General features: G+C 49.4%; 1 protein-coding gene across 1 annotated transcript in view; it reads right to left on the bottom strand.

The window, feature by feature from the left end:
• The window catches only part of Dnmt1 (DNA methyltransferase 1), a 46,510-nt gene that overhangs the window by 7,218 nt on the left and 16,129 nt on the right, over positions 1-23,163 (bottom strand). The window contains exons 9-29 of the mRNA XM_008850066.3: positions 22,841-22,875; positions 19,578-19,659; positions 17,395-17,429; positions 16,408-16,489; positions 13,060-13,094; positions 12,733-12,778; positions 12,568-12,648; positions 12,382-12,491; positions 11,278-11,396; positions 10,707-10,799; positions 9,322-9,473; positions 8,825-9,012; positions 8,553-8,736; positions 5,833-5,930; positions 5,544-5,691; positions 4,788-4,903; positions 4,259-4,460; positions 4,050-4,189; positions 3,407-3,580; positions 1,427-1,645; positions 806-998 (exon numbers count right to left, since the gene is read on the bottom strand). Of these exons, the coding sequence (XP_008848288.3) occupies positions 806-998; positions 1,427-1,645; positions 3,407-3,580; positions 4,050-4,189; positions 4,259-4,460; positions 4,788-4,903; positions 5,544-5,691; positions 5,833-5,930; positions 8,553-8,736; positions 8,825-9,012; positions 9,322-9,473; positions 10,707-10,799; positions 11,278-11,396; positions 12,382-12,491; positions 12,568-12,648; positions 12,733-12,778; positions 13,060-13,094; positions 16,408-16,489; positions 17,395-17,429; positions 19,578-19,659; positions 22,841-22,875 (2,532 nt within the window). The remainder of the gene's footprint in view (positions 1-805; positions 999-1,426; positions 1,646-3,406; positions 3,581-4,049; positions 4,190-4,258; positions 4,461-4,787; positions 4,904-5,543; positions 5,692-5,832; positions 5,931-8,552; positions 8,737-8,824; positions 9,013-9,321; positions 9,474-10,706; positions 10,800-11,277; positions 11,397-12,381; positions 12,492-12,567; positions 12,649-12,732; positions 12,779-13,059; positions 13,095-16,407; positions 16,490-17,394; positions 17,430-19,577; positions 19,660-22,840; positions 22,876-23,163) is intronic.

Here is a 23,163-nt window from a genome sequence, read left to right as displayed (position 1 = left end):
AAAAGCTACAAGTGGGGCTGGAGAGATGGCTCAGTGTCTCAGAGAACTGACTGCTCTTGCAGAGGACCCGGGTTCAGTTCCTAGAACACACATGCCAGCTAACCACCATCTGTAATTCTAGTTCCAGGGGCCTCAAAGCCTTCTTTAGGCCTCCATGGGCATTGTACACACATGGTGCACTTACAGGGAAAACACTCATATACATAAAAACAGTGAAAGTTGAGAATGTAAAACTCCAGAGCAACTCACCGTCACAGACCTGAATTATGGTAACTGCAGAGGTTAAAGCTTTGTAAGTACTGCATCCTATTGCCCAAAAGCTGAGAATCTGTGCCTACTAGCTGCTATTTATTTTGGAGTCATGGACCCACTGTGTAGCCCTGGTTGGCCTAGAACTCAGAACTCATATCTGTCCTATCTGCCTCCTGATTTATCTCCTTTTGAATGCCCGACTCTCCTGCCTCCACTTTGAGTACTGGGATGACAGGCATGCATCACCACACCTGGTTTATGTGGTTCTAGGGATGAACCCAGGGGTTCATGCATGCTAGCCAAGCACTCTATCAACTAAGTCCCAGCTCCCCTATATCCTTTAAAAGCCAAAATCCTACATCTGAAACTCCACACATCACATTACCTGCTTTCCTGGTATACATTTTTGTCCTGCTGGGACAAAACCAGGACCTTGTATTTGCTGGACAGGCACTACCACCGAGCCCTGTCCCAGCCCAAGCTGTTTTCTTGGGCACCCTGCTCTCTCCCACATTTGCCCTTTAAGTTTCACTCCAGCCAGCCTGGGCCCCACCTCAAGAAAGTAGAAGCGGTCGGGGCCCCCCTGGGAATAGTCCTGTAGGCACTCGGCCAAGTCCTCCCCATACTCCACAGTGCAGCGGCCCTGCACGTCACTGAAGTTCACCACTGTCTCCTCATCACTCCAGTACAGCAGGTTGATGTCTGCGTGGTAGCTCGCCGGGGTGGACTTGTGAGTGTTCTCAGGCCTGCAAGGATGACATTGGGGAAAGATTAAGTTTCCAATGCATCGTGTCTGAGCCCAAACTCATTCAAAATGCCTGAGACCATCTAGCTACTCGACTGCCCGTGCCTACTTGGGCCACAGGAAACTCCACAAACCTCATATGGCCCAAAGGATTTTATTTGTTCTTTTAGCTTTTTGAAACAGGGTCTCCCTATAGCCCCAGCTGGCCTGGAACTCCCTATGTAGATCAGGCTGGCCTTGATCTCAGACCTGCCTGCCATGCTCAGCCCTGGACGATTTTAGGACAGGACCCAAAGGCCAGGGCTGTTGAAAACACCATTGCCTGTGAAGGCCTAGAAAGACAACACCCCATCTAACTCCATGTGCAGCTGTGTGTGTGGCCAGCTCCACAGAATCACCTGGAAGGGCCACAGCAGCAGCTTTACCCACCGGTAGAACTTGTTGATCCGGATCTTGAGATCCGCCTCGTTGACCTTGCCGTTCTTCTTGCCACAGTGGATCTCCCTGATCCGGCCAATGCGGAAGGGCTCAGGTGCATCCAGATTGCTGCCTTTGATGTAGTCTGAGTACTTCCGGTAGTGCTCAGGGTACAGGTCCTCATCCACAGGCTCCTTCCGGGGACGCTTCACAGGGCTGGACAGCTTGATGCTGCAGGAGGCAGTGGGCAGGCATAATCCACTAGGCATTAAACTGAGAAGTCTAGATGGCCACCCAGGAGAAACCACCTCTAACCCTGCAGAAGCTGATGTGGCCGAGTGCAGTTGGGAAAGGTGTGGGTAGAAAGGAAACCTCACTCCTAGTTTTAAAATGCCACTTGACAATTCCCAATTTAGGTGGCTGCAGATGTTTGTACTTCTGGAGCTTGGGAGGCTGAGGCAGGACAGTCAGGAGTTCCAGGCAACCCTGTGTTACATATCAAGTTCTAGGTCAGCCTCATCTATAGAAAAGAATTTTCCGGCTTCCCTCCTGGACATATGGCATTTTGCATTTCCTGGCAAGGCTATCTCCAGTCAGCAAGTACAAGTTGCAGTGTCACAGGAAAGGGCTCAGAGACCAGCAGCTGCTGAGAGGTGGCAGCGCCTTCTACCCATGGCAGCTGGTCCAAGGCAGCTGGTTCCTAAACTGCAACAGCCAAGGAAGCAACGGTGGTGCTATGAAGTCCCTGGGGCTGAGGGTTGTCACTGTGCCACAGCTTACGTGTCCCCAACTAAGGAGGCACTGATCTGGATGTGATGGTAAAGGGTCACGGAGTAGCGGGAACCTGAATTTGGTCCAACTTGTGGCAAAGCTGGTTACCCAGTTTGGTCACTAGGCCAAAACCACAGGCAACGACCTGAAGACTGCTCCCACAGTGCTAGCACTGCCCTCCCTACCTAGGCCTCTACAGTCCACTGGATCCCATAGGTGCCTCTGAGCACCCGTATGTGACCCATCTGCTGTGCCTCTACCAGCAGGACACCAGAGAGGCTGCTGTTAGAGGGATAACACCCAGACTGAGGCACCTACTCCTTTGTTCCATGGCTCATGGTAACTGAGTTAAGGCTAGGAAATGGGGTCCCACAGATACTAGGAAGATGGACCCTCAAGTCTGGAAACTGAGCCAAGTTCAGAAAATGTGGGCTGCAGTTCTAACCACATGCAAGTTCTTAGGATGGAGTGTGGGAAAGACTGGTTTTATTCCCTGGAGGCCATCTGTTCTGATATGAGAAGAGGTACAGGTTAGCACACTGACGCGCAACCATGATCTCAGCCGTCAAACCCTGGACAGAGCACTGTCCCTTCAACCGGCTTCATTCTCAGAGCCATGGTAGAGAGGGTAGAGAGATCCGCTGAGTCTCCCCCACTGACAGATGGAAATTTGGGAAGTAGTCCTGGTCTGAGGCCTCAGAGCTACAGCAGGAAGGGGCTCAATCATTCCTGCACAAGCTCTCAGCTAGCCCTACCCAGCCTCAAAGGCATGCCAGTTCAGATGTCGAGGTCTCCCACAAGTAATGTTGAGGGCCACGTCCCCTGGTGGTGCTGTCAGCAAACTATGAAGCCTTTACAAGTAGAACTTCCCCGAAGCCCTGCCCTCCAAGGGAGGTAGTAGCAAGAGCCTCTTTCTCTCCTTTGCCTCCTGACCATGAGGTGACATGCTCCTCACCAATATCATCTGCCACATCCATCAGAGGCCCAGAGTGACAGGTCTGCCCAATCTTGTACTAGAACGTCCCAATCTGAACCAGAATATGGCAATCTTTCCTAAGTTAGCAAGAGATTTTGTTATAGTAACAGAGCTAACAGCTCATCAGTGGAATCTGTGGTATCAGCTGCTCATTCCAAGTCACAACGAGGTTCTATGCGGTGGCTGGGGGAACAGCTTGGGGAACCAGAGTTGGCTCTGACTGGTAGGAGCTAAGGAGCACTTACTTGAAGGAGAAGGCCTCAGGGGGCAGGTAGACATTGTCACCTATCCGGTAGAGCACACCGTTCTTGGTGACAGACCTAAAGTAAAGCCGGCCATCCACCTCGTTAATCTGCTCCAAGGCCTTGGGCATTTCCTTCTGCTTCAGGTCAGTTAGCCGGATACAGCCCAGACAGAACCTGCAAGAGCCAGGCAGAAGCAATACTGAGCCTAATTTGTAGGGAACCACAGCAGTTACCACTAACCACACAGATACCAAGGGCCAAGAGAATTTCATCTGCAGATGCCTGGGGGGAGGTGGATTCCCCATACTTTATATCCATACTATGAAGATAACTCTTCGGGACCACAGTTCAAACAGACACTACCACTAGCAAACAAGTCGGGCTGACTGCACAACAGCAGTAGGGGGCTTGCCCAGCACACACAAGGTCTGGGGCTCTATCCCCAGGTAGCCTCCAGGTGGGTCCACGTACTTCAAGCCCTTCCATGAAGCCAGGCTGGTCTCTGGCCAGCGAAGAATAGCAAGGAAGAAGTACACCATCCTCCGGGAGCACAGAAGAGACGAGATGACTCCCCATGGGTGGCCCTGACACAGGGCAGGGGCCAGGTGGGCAGGGAAGGCTTTCAGGCAACTCTGACACTCACTTGAACTTGTTCTCCTCCGTTGGCTGGGTCGTTGGAGGGGACACAAACCTGGCGTACTCGTGGTCATACCACAGCTGGTAGAAGTAAGTCTTGCCATCATCTTCAGCAGTGGGCAGCATGGCCTCGGGATCCATGCCTCCCTATGCAGATAAAGGTATAAGCTTCGGTCCACTTAAGCAGGGCAAAGAGGGGGGATTGGGGGCACTCACCTCCATGGCCCAGTTCTCAGAAGGTGCTTTGTAGACAACCTTGACCTTGCTGTGGATGTATGACAGTTGCATGTCCTCACACTCGCCCACCAGGAACAGCTCCAAGGGGTCAGAGGTGGCCCCAAGGACTGTGTCAGTCCCCATACAGAACCAGTGTGCATGGAACATCTTCACGTTGGCTTCCTCCCACAAGGCTGTGACCCTACAGATGAGAGAAGGGATGGGGGGGCAGGGGAGACGGGAAGCTTTCATGACCAAGTTACAAGGCTACACCTAGCTCAGGGAACTCGTCTCTTTCCTGTCACTATGACACAATAGACACTGCTGTGTCGAGAAAAAAGTGGGCACCAAGCTAAGCATGATGGGGCACACCTTTTGTTCCAGCACTCAAGAGGCAGAGGCAGGTGGATCTCTGGGAAACCAAGGCCAACCTGGTCTACAGAGCGAATTCCAGGCCAGCTGCAGCTACAGGAGACTGTCTCAGACAAAAACAAAAAGATAAAAGTTGGGTGAGAGGGGAGGTGCGCACCTGGCTAGGTAGAGCGGTTTGGAGGGGTCGTCAGGGATGACGGAGACACAGTCCCCCACCTCCAGGATTTCATCGTCAATGCACACCGTCTCGTGATAGTACCTCTTGTCAATAACCTGAGGAGCAAGGTACTGGGTCAGGTCCAAGGTCCCCTAGACACTCCCCTCTGACTTTCTGAACAAACTAGGGGCACAGCTCAGCAATACTTAGCATGTGCCAGCCTCTGCTGTGTTCCATCCCCAGCACCCCTCAAAAAAAGGAAAACTCATTATGATTCTGTTAAGCCACAGGCTGGAGAGGCGGCTCAGCAGTTGAGAGTGCTTAGTACTTTAATATTTTATTTATTTTCATTTTATGTGTATGAGTGTACTGCCTGCATGTATGTAAGTGCACCCACGTCATGCAATGCCTACAGAGGTCAGAAGGAAGTGTCGGATTCCCCTGGAACTGGAGTTAAGATGGTTGCTAGCCAACACATGGGTTCTGGAAATCAAATCTGGGTCCTCTGCAAAAGCCATCAGTGCTCTTAACCAGTGGGCCATCTCTCTAGCCCCAAGAATGCTTGCTACTCTTGCCGTGAACCACTTTCCCAGCACCTACATTGGTGGCTCACAACCACCTATAACTCCAGCTCCAGGGGATCTGACACCTCTAGCCTCTCTGGGCACCTGTTCTCTCCAGTCCTTGACAGCGCCCCATCCAAGCTTCCTTATCCCTGTCCCAATCCCTGTAGGCCTCTACCCATCCGGTACTCACCTTCACGTACTTTTCAGTCCAGGAGATTCGAGCCTTGTTTTGCTGCTTTTTCTTGCCCTGGTGCATCTTCTTGGGCGAAGGTACCTCTGGGATGTCATCAACCTCCTCATCGTCATCATCTGCCTCCTTCATGGCCATATTGGGACACCTGCAAAGCCACACATGGACTGTGCCAGTCAGGAGCAGGAAGGTGGGGGTCCCCTGGGGAAGCGTTCTGCTGGCTGTACAGTGTTCCACAGGAGGCTTTCCCAGACTGCCCTCTGTTCTTGGAAGGCACCCTGTGGCATACCTCCTCTTGAGACAGGCCTGCTTACTCCGTCCAGTGCCTCCGAACTTGACCATATCCTTGCAGGCCTTGCACTTCCCACACTCGGGCTGCTGACAAACCTGGGGATATAAAAAATAAAAAATAAAATTAAAAAACAGCCAGTCAAACCACCATGCAGACACAGGAACTTCCAATGAATTCTAACTCTCAAAAAATGTGCACAGTCAGGGCCAGCGAATGGGTTCAGCAATTGAAGGTGCTTGCTGCCAAGCCTGACAGCTTGAGCTCAAGCCTGAGGACTCAAAAAAGAAAGAACTGATTCCTTCAAGCTGTCCTCCGATCACATACACATATACAAATACATACACCACATAAAAATGTGTGTTAGGCAGGCATGGTGGCACATGCCTTTAGTCCCAACAGAGGCATGTTTATCTCTGAATTCAAGGCCAGCCTGGTCTACATAGCGAATTCCAGGCCAGATGGAGCTACTGGGAGACCCTGTCTCAAAAAGATCAAAAGAAGTATGCTAAACATGGTCAGCAGCATGGCATCCTCTTCTCCTGTCACCTTCCTACACATCCCATGGGGTGGCAATGAACATACACTACTGAAAGTAACAGGAAAGCACCCTGAAGGGCAGTTTCTAGGTTACAATCAATGCCCACAGCCTGGTCACTACCTCTGCACAGAGCTGCTCTTGCTCAGAAGGAGCCCTGTGACTTGCTGAAATGGGCTGTGGCAGGATTCAAATACCGAGATGGCATCTACTGAGGAATCATAAGTTCAAAACAGTGCAACTCTGAGCCCAGGGCTCTATATCCGAGCATCCAGTCACATGACAGCATACACAGAGAAAGGGACTGGTAAAATGGCTTGGCAGGTCAAGGCCCTGCAAAGCCTCAGGACATCAGTTAAAACCCTAGAACCCATAGGAAGGGTGGGAAGTGAAACGACTCCACAAAGTTAGCTCTGACCTCCATATGCACACTCCAGGTCTTGAACATACCCATGATAAAATCTAAAAAGCATGAAGAAATACAGCACCAGCCCAACATACAGACATTTTTAGACCTCAGGCAGCATGGCATTGACCTTGTACTGACTTTGTGTTGAGTATTAAGTCACAAAGTAAGGTTTATGGAGGATATCGCAGGCTCCACACAAACATTGCCATTAGATGAGGGGCCTGGGGATCTGGGGATCCACAGAGTCCTGCAATGGAGGCCAAGGATGCTGGGCGCACCATAGAAACTCCAAGTAGAGAAATTCACAGGACCTTGTGCTAAGAGGTGTTGCCACAGCTATTAGTGACACTGGGAAGCGGCAGGTCACTGAGGAGGCAGTGCACACAGGCACACAATAGATGCTATGGACGCAAGTCAGCAGAATCACATCAATGCCCGACAGGCCAGACGAGCCACTTGTTCCAGAGAACACCTACGGTAGGAACACTGGAAACACAAATGCTGAGAGAAATAAAGGCTAAAATGAAGATGGCAAGGTCTTGTACTCCCTTGAGAAAGGGGCTGTGAAGAGACAAGACAAGACGAGAGGCTGGAAAGATGGCTCCGAGGTTAAGAGCACAGGTTGCTTTTGCAGAGGACTTTGGTTCAGTTCCCAGCCCCCACATGGTGGCTCACATCCATAATTACAGTTCCAGGGGATCTGACACCATCTTCCAATCTCCCTCCATGGACAGTGCACCACATGGTGCACTTACATACATGTAAGCAATACATGCATACACATTAAATAAAAAATATTTTAAAAAGTGGAATAAACCTGGCTATCCCCCAGTGTTCTGGAAACTGCCATGGAGAATCCCAATCTAGAGCTCTCAGATCAGTGAATCCCCTTTAAAGGTGGGCTTGGTATAGACGCAAGCCCTGCAGACTAAATGTCTAAATACCTCCAACAAGGAGACGAGGTGAATGTTGTGATGGTGGGTGTTAGGGTACACTGAGGGTACAGGGCCAAGGTCAAAGTTTGAGAGCAGGGCATAGTGCTGCACTCCCAACACTGGGGAGGCAGAGGGCAGAGGCAGAAGGATAACTACCTGTTTCAGAACAGACTTATCTACATAGCCATCTCAAAAGAGAAACAAAGTTCATGGTTCACTAGAAACACCTTTAAACAGGGCCTCCTGTACCTCAGGCTAGTCTGAAACTCCTGTAACTGAGGATGACCTTAAACTCCTGATCCTCCCACTTCTACCTCCTACGTGCTGGACCACAGACCTGCACCTCCACACCCAGTTTGTTTTTTCTGAGTATTTTGGTGTGAGGTAGGTTGGTTCCAACAATATGGAACCCACGAATACACAACCAGCTACTATATATAAAAGGAAGTCACAAAAGTCTGGCAGATGCCACATGCCTATAATCCTATCTCTCGGAAGGTTGAGGCAGAAGGACTGAGACTTCAAGACCAATGTGGGCTAGAGAACCAGTAAGTTACACAGAGGCTCTCTGTGACCATAAAACCTAAGCAAAGCCAAGCCCATACTCTCCCAGAGCCTCCTGGGAGGAGGCTCTGCTCTGCCAGTTAGCTGCCCTCCCCCTCTCCACCAGCAGGTAGAGCCAATGCTCTCAGGAAGATGGGCTCCTTAGCCAACAGAGAAAGCCCTGGACACCCCCACTGACTTCTGCCCTGGCTATTCGTCTGTCCTGCAAGGAGCACTGATTCTTCCAACACCTGAACAAGAAGAGCCCCAAAGCTGCCAGAGGGATGCAGCTCACCTCACAGACACCACAGCGGCGGCGCTTGAAGGCATTCTCCTTGTCCTCTCTGTCATCCTTCTCAATCTGCTCTGCAAAGAAGGTGTCAAAGATCTGGTAGACGAGCTTGGTGGTGGTGGCCTTGGTAGGCCCCTTGTCCTTCTCCTTGGCAGAGTGTCTGATGGTCTGACGGCGCTCAGCTCGCCTGCGAGACACATGGGCCAGATTTAGGTAACAATACAGACTGCCTTCTCTGCTCCTGGTCTCTAGTCTACCTCAGCCCACGCCTTTACCTCTGTCCCAGGGTGACCCCAGCCAGCTTGATCAGATCTCTCATGCAGGGGGACAGGAAGATAGGTGGCTCATCGCTGTCCTTGGCATCATCATAACTCTCTACCTGGCCCACCACGAACTGGGCATGGCGCAGAAGAGAGTCCTCTGTAAACCGGTTCAGGTTGATGGCAGAAGGTGGGACGGTAGTCTTCAGGGGAAAAGAAAAGATTTCTCTATTCTGTGTGCACTTCCTTATGGTGGTAGGGGAAACTATCTTCATAAATGGTAGGTAAACAATCTATCACTGAGCCACATCCCCCGTCCCTCACTGGTGGATTCTAGACAGGGGCTCTACCCCTGAGCCACATCCCCAGTCCTGTTTCTTGAATCTTTTGTTAAAACTGCTCTAGTGGTACTGGAAGGTTCTGCTGACTTTGAATGTAGAATTGAGTTTTCTAGCATCACCCAGGCTGTTGTATAAGGATCAACTACATCATAAAGAAGGCAAAGCTCTTACCTCAATCTTGTTGATCAGGTCTTCATAGGTGGCATCAGGATTGCCCTGAAGGAACTCAACCACAATCTTGCTGATGTAAATTTTCTCCTGCATCAGCCCAAATATTGGTGCATAGTCAGGGCTCGGTTCCATGAGGATATATTCTGCAAATGCTGAGGGGAACACATTGACTTGGTTAATAAAGAATGCTGAGCAATCAGGGTCACAGGCACTCCATCTCCCTTAGTGTGCATCACCTGTGCAGAGCACAGATGTTTGTAGGAGACAGAATCTTACCATATTGCTCAGGCTGGCCCTGAACTGAGCTCAAAGGAGCCTTCTGCCTCAGGTCCTGAGTAGCTAGGAAAAAAGCCACCTGCCATATGTTCAGCCAGGGGACATACTTATTGTTTACTATATTTATTTTTGGTCTTTTTGAGACACGGTCTCCCTATAGCCCCAGCTGGCCTGAACTTGCTTTGTAGGCCAGGCTGGCCTCTATCTTACAGAGATCTACCTGCCACTGCCTCTCAAGTGCTGGAATTAAAGGCATGTGCCACCATGCTGGGCAATTACTACTACTACTATTAGAGATAGGGTCTCCCTGTAGCTCTGGCTGGCCTGGAACTCAGATCTGCCCGACTCCCTCCCAAGTGCTAGTGCCAAAGGCATGTGCCACCATGGCTGGCCAGGGGACTTTTGTCTTTTTGAGAGAGTCTCCCTGTAGCCCCAGCTGGCTTCAAATTTGCTATGGAGATCAGGCTGGCCTCAAACTCAAGAGGATCCACCTGCCTCTGCCTCCGGGATGAAGGTTGTGCACCACACCTGGCTGGCCAAGGGACATAAAAAGCAGTTTTAGAGTTAGTAAAATGGCTCAGTGAGCAAAGGTACTTGTCACCAAGCTAGATGATCTGAATTTGATCATAGGCACTCATATGGTAGAGGGAGAGAACCAACTCCCACAAATGTCCTATGCCCTCTGCATATGTGCCACGGTGTACAACATACAGATGTAAAAATAAAAATCCATAGTCACTTCAACCTAATGGCCTCTAGGTTGGCTGCAGCTTCCAGAACAATCTAAAATCCATCCCAAATTGGGGGGAGGGGATGACATTGCAGTTAGCCGCTTCTAATGTGGCCTATTCAGGCCAGTTGGAGAACTGAAATAAGCCAAGTGTGATCTGAGTGAGCTCCTCTTTGGTTTTAAGAGTTTGGACTGGATTTCAGTTGAAGGAGCTTCAATTGCTTATGTAACTGGAGGGTCAGTTTCCAGGCTAGACTAAGACAGAGAACACCCTAGTTGGGCTGCACTGGAATAGTGCCCTCTCCACGCCTGATGAGACCTCCTGAGGAGCCCACTGAATTAGTCATGTCCCAGGACACAAGTGCCTAAGCACACTCACAGGAGCTGAAGCCGATAAGTGCCTTCTCGCCTCCATCGAAGCCAGTGATCCACCACTCATTGATGGGCCCAAGGTTTTTGCCATTAACACCACCTGCAAGAAAGAAAATGTTTCACAAGCAGAAAGACTAACTACATGACTCCCACATAGGACTCAGGATAATAATGTGGTACTGGCACAAGGCCCTAGCCCACATATTCTGTGAGAGGCTTTGTTACCTTAGTTGGTAGCAGAGCCTTGAGCCTACTCTTGAGAGAGCAGTAGATCCCACAGAGTACACATAATATGTAAATTGTGCTTATTGTAAAATGTTGGCCAGGGAGCTGGAGAGCTGGCTTCAACTGCTAGGAGCACTGACTACTCTTGTAGAGGACCTGGGTTTGGTTCCCAGAACCCACATGACAGCTAACTACCATCTGTCACTCCAGGAGAGGGCTTTGGATCCCCTGCAACTGGTCTCTGCAGGCACTGCACACACCCTGCACTCATACATGCAAAATACTCATGCATGTAAAATAAAATCTAAAACTCCCCTCTGACTTCCAAACATAACCTAGAACATTCCACATACCTTCCAAAGATGGGTTATCTTCATAGATGGCCTTTGCAGTACCAGAAAAGTAGAGTTCAACATTCTTCTCGATGAGACCCGTGTCAATGGGACACAGGTGGCCACGCTTGCAGTACACACTAGATGGACAACAACAGCACCTCACCACATGACCCAGTATGGTGGGCATGAGCAGTAGGCACAAGTCAGAGACTGTCCTAGACTAGGCTGTGTTTGCTTGACAAAACATGGGAGCAATGTCCTATCACCCAACACTCACTATCCTATATGCCAAGAGGATACAGTTCAAAAAAGTACCATTGGGGGTCTAGAGAGGGTTCAGTGGATGAAAGCACTGGCTGCTCTTGCAGAGGACCGGGGATCAAATCCCAGCACCCACATGGTGGCTAATAACCATCTATAACTCCAGTTCCAAGGAATCCAATACTCTCTTCTGACTTCTGGATTTTGCAGAACATGAGTGTATGCAGGCAATATACTCATACACATAAAAAAATTTAATTAAAAAAAAAAAAAGGCTGAGCATGATGGTGCACACCTTTCATCCCAGCCCTTGGGAGGCAGAGGCAGGTGGATTTCTGACATCGAGGCCAGCCTGGTCTACACAGTGAATTCCAGACCAGCTGGGACTACATGGAGACCTGTCTCAAACAAAAACTCCAAAACCAGGCCAGGTGTGGTAGTACACACCTTTGATCCTAGTACTCAGGAGGCAGAGACACGTGCATCTGAATTCTAGGGCTGCCTAGTGAGACCCTGCCTAGCATACACGGGAGCTGTAGGTTCTATCCCCAGCACCACACACTGGGGAGAGTTAGCGCATTCCTGTAACCCCAGTACAGGAGAGTCAGGTCAACATCATCCTCAGGCACACATCAAGCCAGGCTGGGCTACAAGAGACCCTATCTCAAAAAAAAAAAAAAAAAAAACCAAAACCACACACAATTTATACTGGTGGCTGAGAGTGTACCCCACCTCCATCAGCTTCAGGACTCTCCACAGAGCAACAGCAGCTTGAAGGGCCCAGTGGTTAAGACTAAGTACATCCCTAAACACAGGTGCACATCCACAGATGCACGAGGCTGTATGCAAGCTGCCAGTTACCTGAAGTATGTGAGCTTATGCTGAGGCAGGGCCTCATAGCTCTCAAAACCCGACTCATTGGCATCAAAGATTGAGAGTTTCTCATTAGTCAGCATCTGCGGCTCCTCCACCTGAGGGACAGGGACAAGTGAGGTACAGACACACCAGGAGGCAAGGAACAAGACTGATGGCAGAGACGGCACTTACAGCATCGGGTGGGTGCTGCTGGTACTTGAGGTCCATGTCGTCCAGGTACTGACCACACTGGACACAGCGTGGCGGCTGGATCTGTGGGAGCAAGCATGATGGCCTCAGGGCTGCCCAGCACCTGGTATGGCTATGCTGTGGGCAGGTTGCCCTCAAGGTGCTTACCTTTGAGTTCATGGACACTTTGTTACGGGCTGCTTTTTTCTCAACTCTGGGAACAAAGTACACACAACATTGCATCCTTCATCAAATGGGAATATACCATTATCAACTCTGCTCTGCCCACACCCAAGCTGCCCTGGCATACTGGAACCAGCAGCCTCAGTGCTGATGGAGCACTGCATGCCCACTTCAGCATCTGAGGAACACCTCCTTGGCCCCACTGTCTCCATCCCACCCTACGGAGAAATAAGGCTAGGCAGAGATTCACTGAACTGTTCCACTTTCCTGAACTGTCCAGCATGATGTGCTCGGAATAAAAAAAGTTCTTACGGTTCTTTGGATATTGTCTTGCGCCTCTTCTCTTCCTAAAGAAACAAAGGGGAGCAACAGTAAGGATCCCTTGCCGTCTGGACAGCACCTAGGGGGCTAAGATCACAAAACTCAAGGAGAACGACAGTCAGAAGGGCCAGGCGGTCAGGCCCCAATCATGCCCACATCTAAAGCCTACCAAAATCCTGCCAGGGGGTATGGCAGTCCAGCACTCAGGCTGAGACCAGATCAGAAATTGGAGGCCAGTCCTGGGCCACTTGGTGAGACCCTATCACAAAAACCAGGTGAAACTAAAGAACCAGGCAAGGCACAGAAGTATTAATCCCAGCACTCAGGAGGCAGGGGCAGGTGGATCTGAGATCCAGGCCAACCTGATCTACATAGTACATTCCAGGCCAGTGAGGGCTACAGGGAGACCCCCATCTCAAAAAGAGTAAAGAACTAAGCCTGACCCCAATGTGACTGCTTTAGGACCCAGGTCCCTAACGGAGGGGAGTGAGGGTTCATGAGGTCCACAGAGTGAGGCCCTGACACTATGGGAAGGGGAGGGTGCCAGAATCCACTCTCCCATGCTGTGCAAAGCCACACCCTGGTGGTTATCTTGGAGCCAGAGCAGTCTCTCCAGCAACTAACCATAGGGCCCTCCTCCTCGTCATAGACTTCCACCTTCACGAGCTGTGGAAAAACACCCATGTTGGCAGAGCTGTGGACCTGCCACATTGGCCCAAGTGTGTACAGGGATGCTTTACAGTGACTTCAGGTTAGACTACTGTTCCTCTGCAGGATTTAGGTAAGGACAGTTATAAACAAGAGGACGACTACAGTGCAGCTCAGAGCACTTGCCTAGCATGTGCCAGGGCCTGATTTCCATGTCTAGCACTGCAAAAGGAGAAAAACTGAGAAAGCCAGGCTTGGTGGAATACACCCATTATCTTAGCACTCAGGAGGCAGAGACGGTGGAGGGGGTGGGGCGGATTCCTAAAAGTTCAAAGCCATAAGCTCTAAGCCAACCAAGGTTACATACTGAGATCCTGTCTCAAAACACTGACTTTGGGCCAGATGTGGTGTGTGCCTTGAGGCAGAGGCAAGAGGATCTCTGAGATCAAGGCCATTCTGGTCTACATAGCAAGTTCTAGACCAGCTGGTGCTACATAGTGAGACCCTGACTCAACAAAGAAGCTGAGATGTTGCTGTAATGGACAAATGCAGCACACAGTGAAAGCCTAGGCTCTACCTTAGGGTTACTGGCCACTATGTATCCCAGGTGTTGCCACATAGCACCACCTCCCAAATTCCAAGAACAGTGGACAGCCCAGCGTCTGTAGGAAATGGGGCCAGATCCAGATCCTGGGGTACCATAACCACCTCCCACAGACTAGAGACATGTGCTGAGCAGGAAAACTATTTGGGACAAACGAACTATACAGATGTCATTCCACAGTGACACTTTGGTCACCAAAAGTCACATCTTACATTGGCCCTATGAGATGCTATTGTCTAGCAACATCACAGTCATCGTTAGCACTGACATTCACACAGTAACAGTGGCATCACCAACTACTCATTTGCCAGAGCATGTATTGGTCACTCAGTAACACATGACTGGACGTTGTCTATTTATGTGGGTCCCAGTTCTCACTGTAAGAACAGAGAAAGCCTTAGCCAGGCATGGTGGCATATGCCTATAGTCCCAGCACTTGGGAGGCAGAGGCAGGCGGATCTGAGTTCAAGGCCAGCCTGGTCTACATAGTAAGTTTCAAGCCAGCTGGGGCTACAGGAAGACCCTGTTTCAAAAAAAGACCAAAAAAAAAAAAAAAAAAAAAAAAAAAAAAAAAGAGGAAGCAGGGCATAGAGATGCACATGTGTAACCCCAGCATCAGGTGGCTGAGGTAGGACAATCTAGAGTTCTAGAGTTCAAGGCCAAGTCTGGCCACACTGCCAAATGCTATCTTGAAAATAAATTTAACTAAGACTTGTCAGTTTCATGAGAGGCCAATCTGAGGCAAGCAAGGCAGGCAGCCTACCCACATTTCCTGAACAAGGAACGTTAGGACGCCAGAAAGATGACAAGGTTCCAGGGACTGACCCATACTTCTATGAGAGCCCGAGCCTGTGGTGCCAATGCCTTAGGGAGGGGAGGGGAGTGAGGTTCAATAAGGATACAAGACTGATGCCCTGACCCAACAGGTATGACAAGCTATTGTGGAGGGACATCAGAGCCCAGTGTTCCACACGTAAGCCCAGTACAAAGCCACAGAAGGACAGCAAGGCAACGGCCATCTGCAAACTACAGCAGCCTGGACAGAAAGTAGCCATGCAGGCTTTGTGGCCCTGGACTACCATCTCAACCTGTTGGCAAATAAGAGAACCTGAGCAGCTGGTAGGTGTCAGTAGCGCAGAGCACCCACAAGGATGGTAAAGGGATTCAGATGAGTGAAGGAAGGAGAGCGAGTCAAGAGTGAACTGAAGGACTCCAAAGAACACTAGGTGAGTCAGGAGCAGCAGCTCATATCCCTCATCACAGCACTCAGGAAGCTGAGGCAGAGGATTGCTGGGGTCAGCCTGGGGTCAGAGATGCACTATAAATAAGCCAGGAAATAGAACTCTGCCAAATGAGAGAATTGTGCATCTTTTTCATGCAATGCCTTAGAGGCAAAAAGAGGGCATCAGATCCCCTGGGATTGGAGTTAGCTGCCATGTGGGTGCTGGGAACCAAACCAGGTCCTCTGTCAAGAGCAGCCAGTGCTCTTAACCACTGAGGCAGTTCTCCAGCCCCCGCCCCCACTGATTATTCTTAACAGATCTAAACCAAAACAGTCAGAGGTGCATGATGACATGTTGGTTAACAGACCATGTAAAAATTGTAGTTCCAAGATGCATGGCTTCTAGTGATACTGTAGCATCTTTGCTTTTAAGCATGTGCTATGATTTTTAATGTTTGGAACAAAAAAAAAAATCCCAACTCATTTCCCATAGTCTAGATCCCACGTGTCAGCTTATGCTACAAAAACCAGCAGAGTAAGCAGAGTAAGGAGGCACGAGCCATTCCAGCCTGGGGAGAAGACTGCTCAGCAAAACAGATCCACAAAGACAAGGGAAATAAATGGAAACAGACCAGATGCATGATGTAATTTCACAGAAGAACAATGGTACTGTGATTCTGTTTACCACAGGAACCTTCCTCTTAGATGTTTAATTACATTTGTGGACTCTGCACGTACATGGGCATTGGCATGCATGTGTGGGTAGAAGACAACATGCTTTTGGGGGGGAGTTTAAAGCCAGCCTGGGCTACACAGCCAGACCCTTCCACTTCCCACATACCCAAAAAAGAGCCGAAGTCCCTACCCTTTCATCCTCGTCTCTGCCCTCAGGAGTCTGTGGAGTCACCCGCTCTGGTTCAGCCTCCTCGGATCGCCGCTTGGCAGCTCTGTTGAGTGAACCCATGATGCAAACATTAGCTTGGAAAAAAACCCTCCAGTGCTAACTTGTTCTGAAAACGACAGCCTAACACCTCCCTGTGTGCTAGGAGCTGGTTCAGGGGGCGAAGAATCTGCCACATAAGCATGAGGACCCAAGTCCCCAACACCCATGTGAAAACACAGTAGCACATGTGTGTAATGACAGGATCTAAGATTGAGGCTAGCCAGTATCACATGGCGAGACAGTTTTGTTTTGTTTTAAAAAAAAGCAAAGCCCAGAGCTAGGGATGTAGCTCAGTTGTAAAAGGGATACAGTTCAGTTGTAAAGTGCTTGCTTAGCACATATTCCCAGCACAGCAAAACAAAATATGGGGCTAGAAAGCTAGCTCAGTAGTTAAGAGCACTGGCTGCTCTTGGAGAGGACCTAGGTTTGGTTCCTAGCACCCACAGGGCTGCACACAACTATCCACAACTCCAGTTCCAGGGGATCAGATGTCTTCTTCTAGCCTCTGAGCACTGCACATACTAGGCACATACACAAACAAAGCTAAATCTAAAAACAAAAACAAATCTAAAACAAAAGTCCAGACATGGTGGTGCACACCTGGGAATGTAAAGGCAGGAGGATCTGGAGTTTAAGGCCAGCCTAGGCTGTATAAGATCCTGTTTCAACACTCACATTAAAAAAAAAAAACACCACAAACAGTCATGGAGACTCTAAAACAAGGTGTACAGGTAGTTCACCTGTCCCCACAGGTGTGGACAGACAGGGAGGACCACACAACCAAACAGGAGTACAGGATAGAGGAGCCCAGAGCGTAGACTGGTCCTGGCTCCCCACAGGCCCTGTTCTTCCCAGCAGGGTCTTTAGGAATCAACAAGCCAGCAAGACAGATGCTCTTCAGACACTCACAAATCTCTGGGTTGACTTCTGGGCTTTCTTTCATCCTGGAAAAGCAACAGCAAACAAATCCCAAACCCAGCAGAAAAAAAAAAAAAAAAAAAAAAAAAACAGAAAAAAAAACATTAGTTTCAGAGGCAGGGCAGGGTAAAATGCAAATACAAATATACTGGTCCTGGGCTCAGCTGCAGGGCAGACCAGAAGCCTCAAGATTTCACTCCCCATTTCTCCCAATATCTAATCAGCAAGTACTGAAGAACTCTAAGCCAGATGTGTGGCTCACACTGCAACCCAGCACTTAGAGGCCAAGGCAGGAGGCCACCCATGTATCCAAGCCAGCCTGGACTATGAGACACTCACTGCCTCAGAAAGGGGTGGGGTAGATAGAATGCTTACCAAGCATGCCCCAAGTCCTGGGTTCATCTCCAGTGCCACATAAACCAGGTCACCCCCGCACTGGGGGTCAGGGAGGCAGGAGGATTCAGAGTTCAAGATAACAAGTTTGAGGCCAACCTGGGCTACATGAGACCTTTTTTTTTTTTTTTTTGAGGCAGGGTCTTCCTGTAGTCCCAGATGGCCTGGGACTACATGTAGACCAGGCTGGTTTTAAACTCAGATCTGTCTGCCTCTGCCTCCCGAGTGCTGGGATTAAAGGCATGTGCCTGTATGCCTGGCTTGAGACCATTTCAAAACAAAATAAGCACACACTTAGGTATACACAGTTCAGGGCTTTCTGAACAGGTAAATAAAGACCATACTGGTAAGTCCACCTAGTTCATCTTCATAACCAAAGAATCTAGAAGTGGCCTTAGGTACACAGAATTCAGCAACAGGAGAAAGGCCTATGTTGGACCTTGAACCTCCCTTTCTATCATAAGGTGAAGACCTCCCAGTGTGGGATCTACAGCTCCAACCATATCCCAGCTGGCGAATGAGTGACTAACCCAGGTTCCATAGTCAGATCCTGTCTCAAAACAAGAGCTGGGACCAGCCAGATGGCTCAGTGAGAAAAAAGCTCTCGCCACTAAGCCTGACGACCCCTAATTGCAAGGACCCACATGGTAGGAGAAAAACTGACTTCAAGTTGTCCTCTGGCCTCCACTCATGCCCACACACATACAAAAAAAAAGTAAAGAAAAAAAAGCACTCCCCAGTGAGAGAATTCACTGCAAGCACTGAAATAACACATCAGAAGTGAAAAGCCATGAGACACTGCTGCCCCTGAGGGAGTACCAAAGACTCAAATGTCACTGGGCAGTCTACTCCCAATCAGGCCAAAGGCAAGAATGCTTAGCACTGGCCAGACTGGCCTCAGGCTCCACTTTCAACATCAACAGGAATGAAGCTGCCCATTCCCCAGCCTCTCCTACAGGCAGGGCCCTAAGACCCCAGCACCCCAGCAATCAGCCTTCCACTGAGTTTCCAGAGACTCAAACAGTCACAGATGGAAGAGATTCAGAAAAACTTGTCAACTGTCCTCAATCCACAAGGACTTTCTCGTCCTAGTCCCTGAACAGCAACTTCAATAGCACTCAGTGCATCAGAACACATACAGGCACGGCAGAGGACTTAAGTGTGTGGAGGATGTGGGGTCCCAGGCAAACACTGGGCTATTTACATAAGTGACTATAGCATATTAGTATCTGAAGGGATACTAAACAGTAAGCTTTAGGTTTGAGGGGGGGTTCAATTATTTTTTAACAGTCTCATGTAGACAGGCAGGCCTTCATCTTCCTGTGTAGCTGAGGATAATCTTTAACTCCAGATCCTCCTGCCTATACCCCTCCTTAGTGCTGGGTTGACAACCATATGCACTGTGCCAAGATGTAAGCATGTTCACTTGGGCAAGTGGAGGCTGGCAGGAGGAGGAGGACTGAGCCGGACTCAGGACTTCAAGGGGAAGGCCTGGCTGGACTGACCACAAACAGGCTTCCAAAGAAGTGGTTTCACCTACACCTGGATCCAGGCAGACACAAGCCTCTCAGCCACAATGGACAGACAACATGAAGATATATGACATGCAGTGGCACCCACCAATGCCCAGGAGAAGGATCAAGTCAGTCACCATCATCGGCGAGATCAACCTGCCTATCACTCGTGGGCTGAATTCCCACCAAGAGCCCTGCCTGGCACCATCTCTCCCAACCCAGTAGGATGGGACCAAAATAGAGTTAAGACAAGAATTCAGCCTTTACTTCGCCTTCGTCCTCCATTTCAGTGTGGGTTCCTGGTCTTGTCTCTCTGTCCAGTTCCTCATGTGATCTCTGCCTGGATGTTCTGTCAAAAAAAAAAAAAAAACACAAAGTGACCTGGGATCTAGGCACTATTCAAGGCAAAAGTAGGGCTTGTGTGGCTACCTCACAGTTCCAGGTCACCTTTCCTAACCTCCATCCATTAATCCTTCATGTGAATGTTCTTCTATTTCTGCAGTCCTGGGGACCAAACGTAGAGCCTCACACACTGCAGACAAATAGTCAATCAAGTAGACAAGGGCCAGTGAGATGTCTCAGCAGGTAAAGGCACCTGTAATGCCCGATGCTTCAGTTTGAGGCCCAAGACACCTTGAAAGTTGTCCTGACCTCTACACTCAGGCTGCAACAAGCATACACCTATTCTTGTATACATATACGTTTTTTAATATTTTATTATTTTTATTTTATGTGTATGAGTGTATTGCCTGCATGTATATGAGTGCACCCGTGTCATGTAATGCCGTGGAAGTCAGAAGAGGGCTTCGGATTCCCCTGGAACTGGAGTTAAGGATGGTTTGTAGCCACCATGTGAGTGCTGGGAATGGAATCCGGGTACTCTGCAAGAGCAGTCAGTGCTCTTAACTGCTAAGCCATCTCTCCAGCCCCCATATAACATTTTAAAATTTTATTTTTTTTATGTGTATGAGTGTACTGCCTGCATGTATGTGTCATGCAATGCCTGCAGAGGTCAGAAAAGGGCATCAGATCCCCTGGAACTGGAGTTAGGAACAGTTGTTAGTCACCATGTGGGTGCTGGGAATTAAACCCATGTCCTCGCAAGAGCAGCCAGTACTCTTAACCTCAGAGCCATCTCTCCAGCCCCATATAACATTTAAAAAGACAAATGTTAAGCTGGGTGTAGTGGTGCTCACCTTTAATCCCAGCACTCGGGAGGCAGAGGCAGGCAGGTCTGAGTTCAAGGCCAGCCTGGTCTACATAGCAAGTTTCTACAAGGAGACCCTGTCTCAAAAAGACCAAAAAAAAAAAAAGGACAAATGGCCCTTCAAACAACTTGAATAAAAAGCCAGCAGTCTCAGACCAAGAGTAGGGCTGTACCAGCAAGCTGGAGTCTGGCAGAAGTGCTTCATCAGGGCTGCAAGCACCTGGACTGAATACTGAAGGGTGGGTCCAGTGTGGCTGGTGCCAGTAAGCAAGAAAAGCCGCCACACATGGGTTCCCACTGTGACCTTGCTCCAACAGAGCTATGTCCCTGGGGCAGATACTTGGCCCTCCTGGGCAATTAGGCTTTCGGTGTTTTCATCAGTCAAGTGGATGTTAACAGAGGCTTAATAGTGCACTCAGGCTGGGGAGATGGTTCAGAGAGCAAAGAGGCACCCATATAAATGTTGGGTGGACATAGGGGCTCACTTCTAACTCCACGCATTTGGTAAGGAGACAAAAGAACCTCAGAATAAGCTGGCTAGTTAGACTAGCCTTATCAGTCAGCTCTGGGCTCAACAGACAGACCCTGCCTCAATGAGTAAGGTGAGCAGCAATCAAACACCAAATGTCATTCCCAGGCTACCACATGTACCTGCACACATGTGCACATACATGGTTCCCCATCCCCCAAAAGGAACACTACCTCTAGGTCTGGAAGTCATAGAGCAGACCTGAATCCCTGCCCTCCGGATGCTAAGTCAGAAAGATCATAGGGCCAGCCTGGGCTACATAATGTGACCCTATTAAAAACAAGCATTACAAGCCGGGCATGGTGGCACATGCCTTTAATCTCAGCACTCGGGAGGCAGAGGCAGGTGGATCTCTGAGTTCGAGGCCAGCCTGGTCTACATAGTGAGTTCCAGGACAGCTGGGGCTACAGGGAGACCCTGTCTCAAAAAGACCAAAAAGCAACAACAACAAAAAAACAAACATGCACTACTTCTTGCTTGTGTCCACGCTCTGCCAGAAGGAGGTCCTCAGGTGGGCTGTCACAGAGCACGTAAGCCAGACCCACTGTTCCCACCCACCAAGATGTGCTAACAGCCACCAAGCCAGACTGGTGAACTTGATATAAACTTGGCTTTACATAGCTGAGATCAAGACTGTCAGCCAGCCAGCACTTCCAGGAGTGGGAAGTGACTGACGAAGCCCCTCAATGGCCTTGTGAGCCACACAATGGATGGCAGCCCAATACCCAAGGCAGGACCCAGTCAGGAAGACACAGAAGATGGCAGCCTTCACTGGGTGCTCAGATTTTTACCATTTCTCAGTGGTTTGCTTTGAGACAAGGTCTCACTGTGCAGCTCAGGCTAGTCTCAGACTCAGTCCTCCTGCCTCAGCCTCCTAAAGATGAGAGGACAGGTATGCGCCACCACACCCAGCTTAATTTTTATGTGTTGTATCTGCTTGTATGTAAGTCCATCCATGTATGCAATGCCCACAAAGGCCAAGAGAGGGCATTGGGTCCCCTAGAACTGAAGTCACAGGTAGTTGTTAGTCGCCATGTGGGAGCTGGGAACCTAACCCAGGTCCTCTGTGAGAACAGCCAGTATTCTTAACCACTGAGGCAGCTCTCCAGGTCCTAGATTTGATTTCGTTTGAGATACGATCTCCCTGTTGCCCTAGCTGGTCTGGAACTCATTAAGGCTGGCCTTAGTCTGGAGATCCACCTGCCTCTGCCTCCTGAATGCTGTTATTAAAGATGTGTGCCAACACTTCTAGCTATTCAATATATATGAATATATTTAACATTTTTAGTTTGTGTCTATATGTGTATTGTGTGAATGTATGTACATGCACCCATGTCATGCAATGCCCTCAGAGGTCAGAAGAGGGCATCAGATTCCTCTGGAACTGGAGTCAGACAATTAGCCACCAAGTGGATGCTAGGAACTGAACCTGGGTCTTCTGCAAGCAGCCAGTGGTTTTAACCACTGAGCTGACTCTCCAACCCCTCATATTTATTTTTTAACTCATTGTGTGTGTGGAATGTGTGCAGACAGTTCACAAGAGTTTTCTCCTTCCACCATGTGGGTTAGAGGGATTGAACTCAGGTCGGCAGGCTTGGTGGTAGGCACTTTTATCCAGTGAGCCCTCTCACTGGCCCTTGGTCTGGATTTACACAAGCAGAACTTGCCCATATACTAGAATACAATAGGGCTCAGGGCAACCTGTCACTTTACGCTTGTGTTAAAACAACTAAGAACTCTATGAAAGCAGCCAAATGCCACAACAAATCAAGAATGTGTACCAGCTGTACTTACCTTTCTCGGCTTTGCCTGTGAAATCTGTCATCCTCCTAGGAGGGAATAAAAGCTGAGGTCATTTTCCCCTCTTGGTCCTTAAGTCCCCGGGAACCTGCTCTACGGAATTAACAGACCTACAGTGACCCTGGAGTTTGGTTGGTGGGGTGAGCACTATCATCCAGACAACTATCTGTTATTCCTGAGGAGCCAGGAGCCAGACTTAGATATGTCTAGTGTCTACCCCAGTCTGCTGTGACAAGTCTACCTCATGCTCTAGGGAGGATCTTAACCTTCTTCCAAACCTGTTTAAAATGGCTTTATTAAACTCCAAATATGCTTCG

Source organism: Nannospalax galili, unplaced genomic scaffold (genome assembly GCF_000622305.1).
Source record: "Nannospalax galili isolate Female #2095 unplaced genomic scaffold, S.galili_v1.0 scaffold1685, whole genome shotgun sequence".
Classification (NCBI taxonomy): Eukaryota; Metazoa; Chordata; class Mammalia; order Rodentia; family Spalacidae; genus Nannospalax; species Nannospalax galili.
This window is presented reverse-complemented; position numbering and strand designations above follow the sequence as displayed.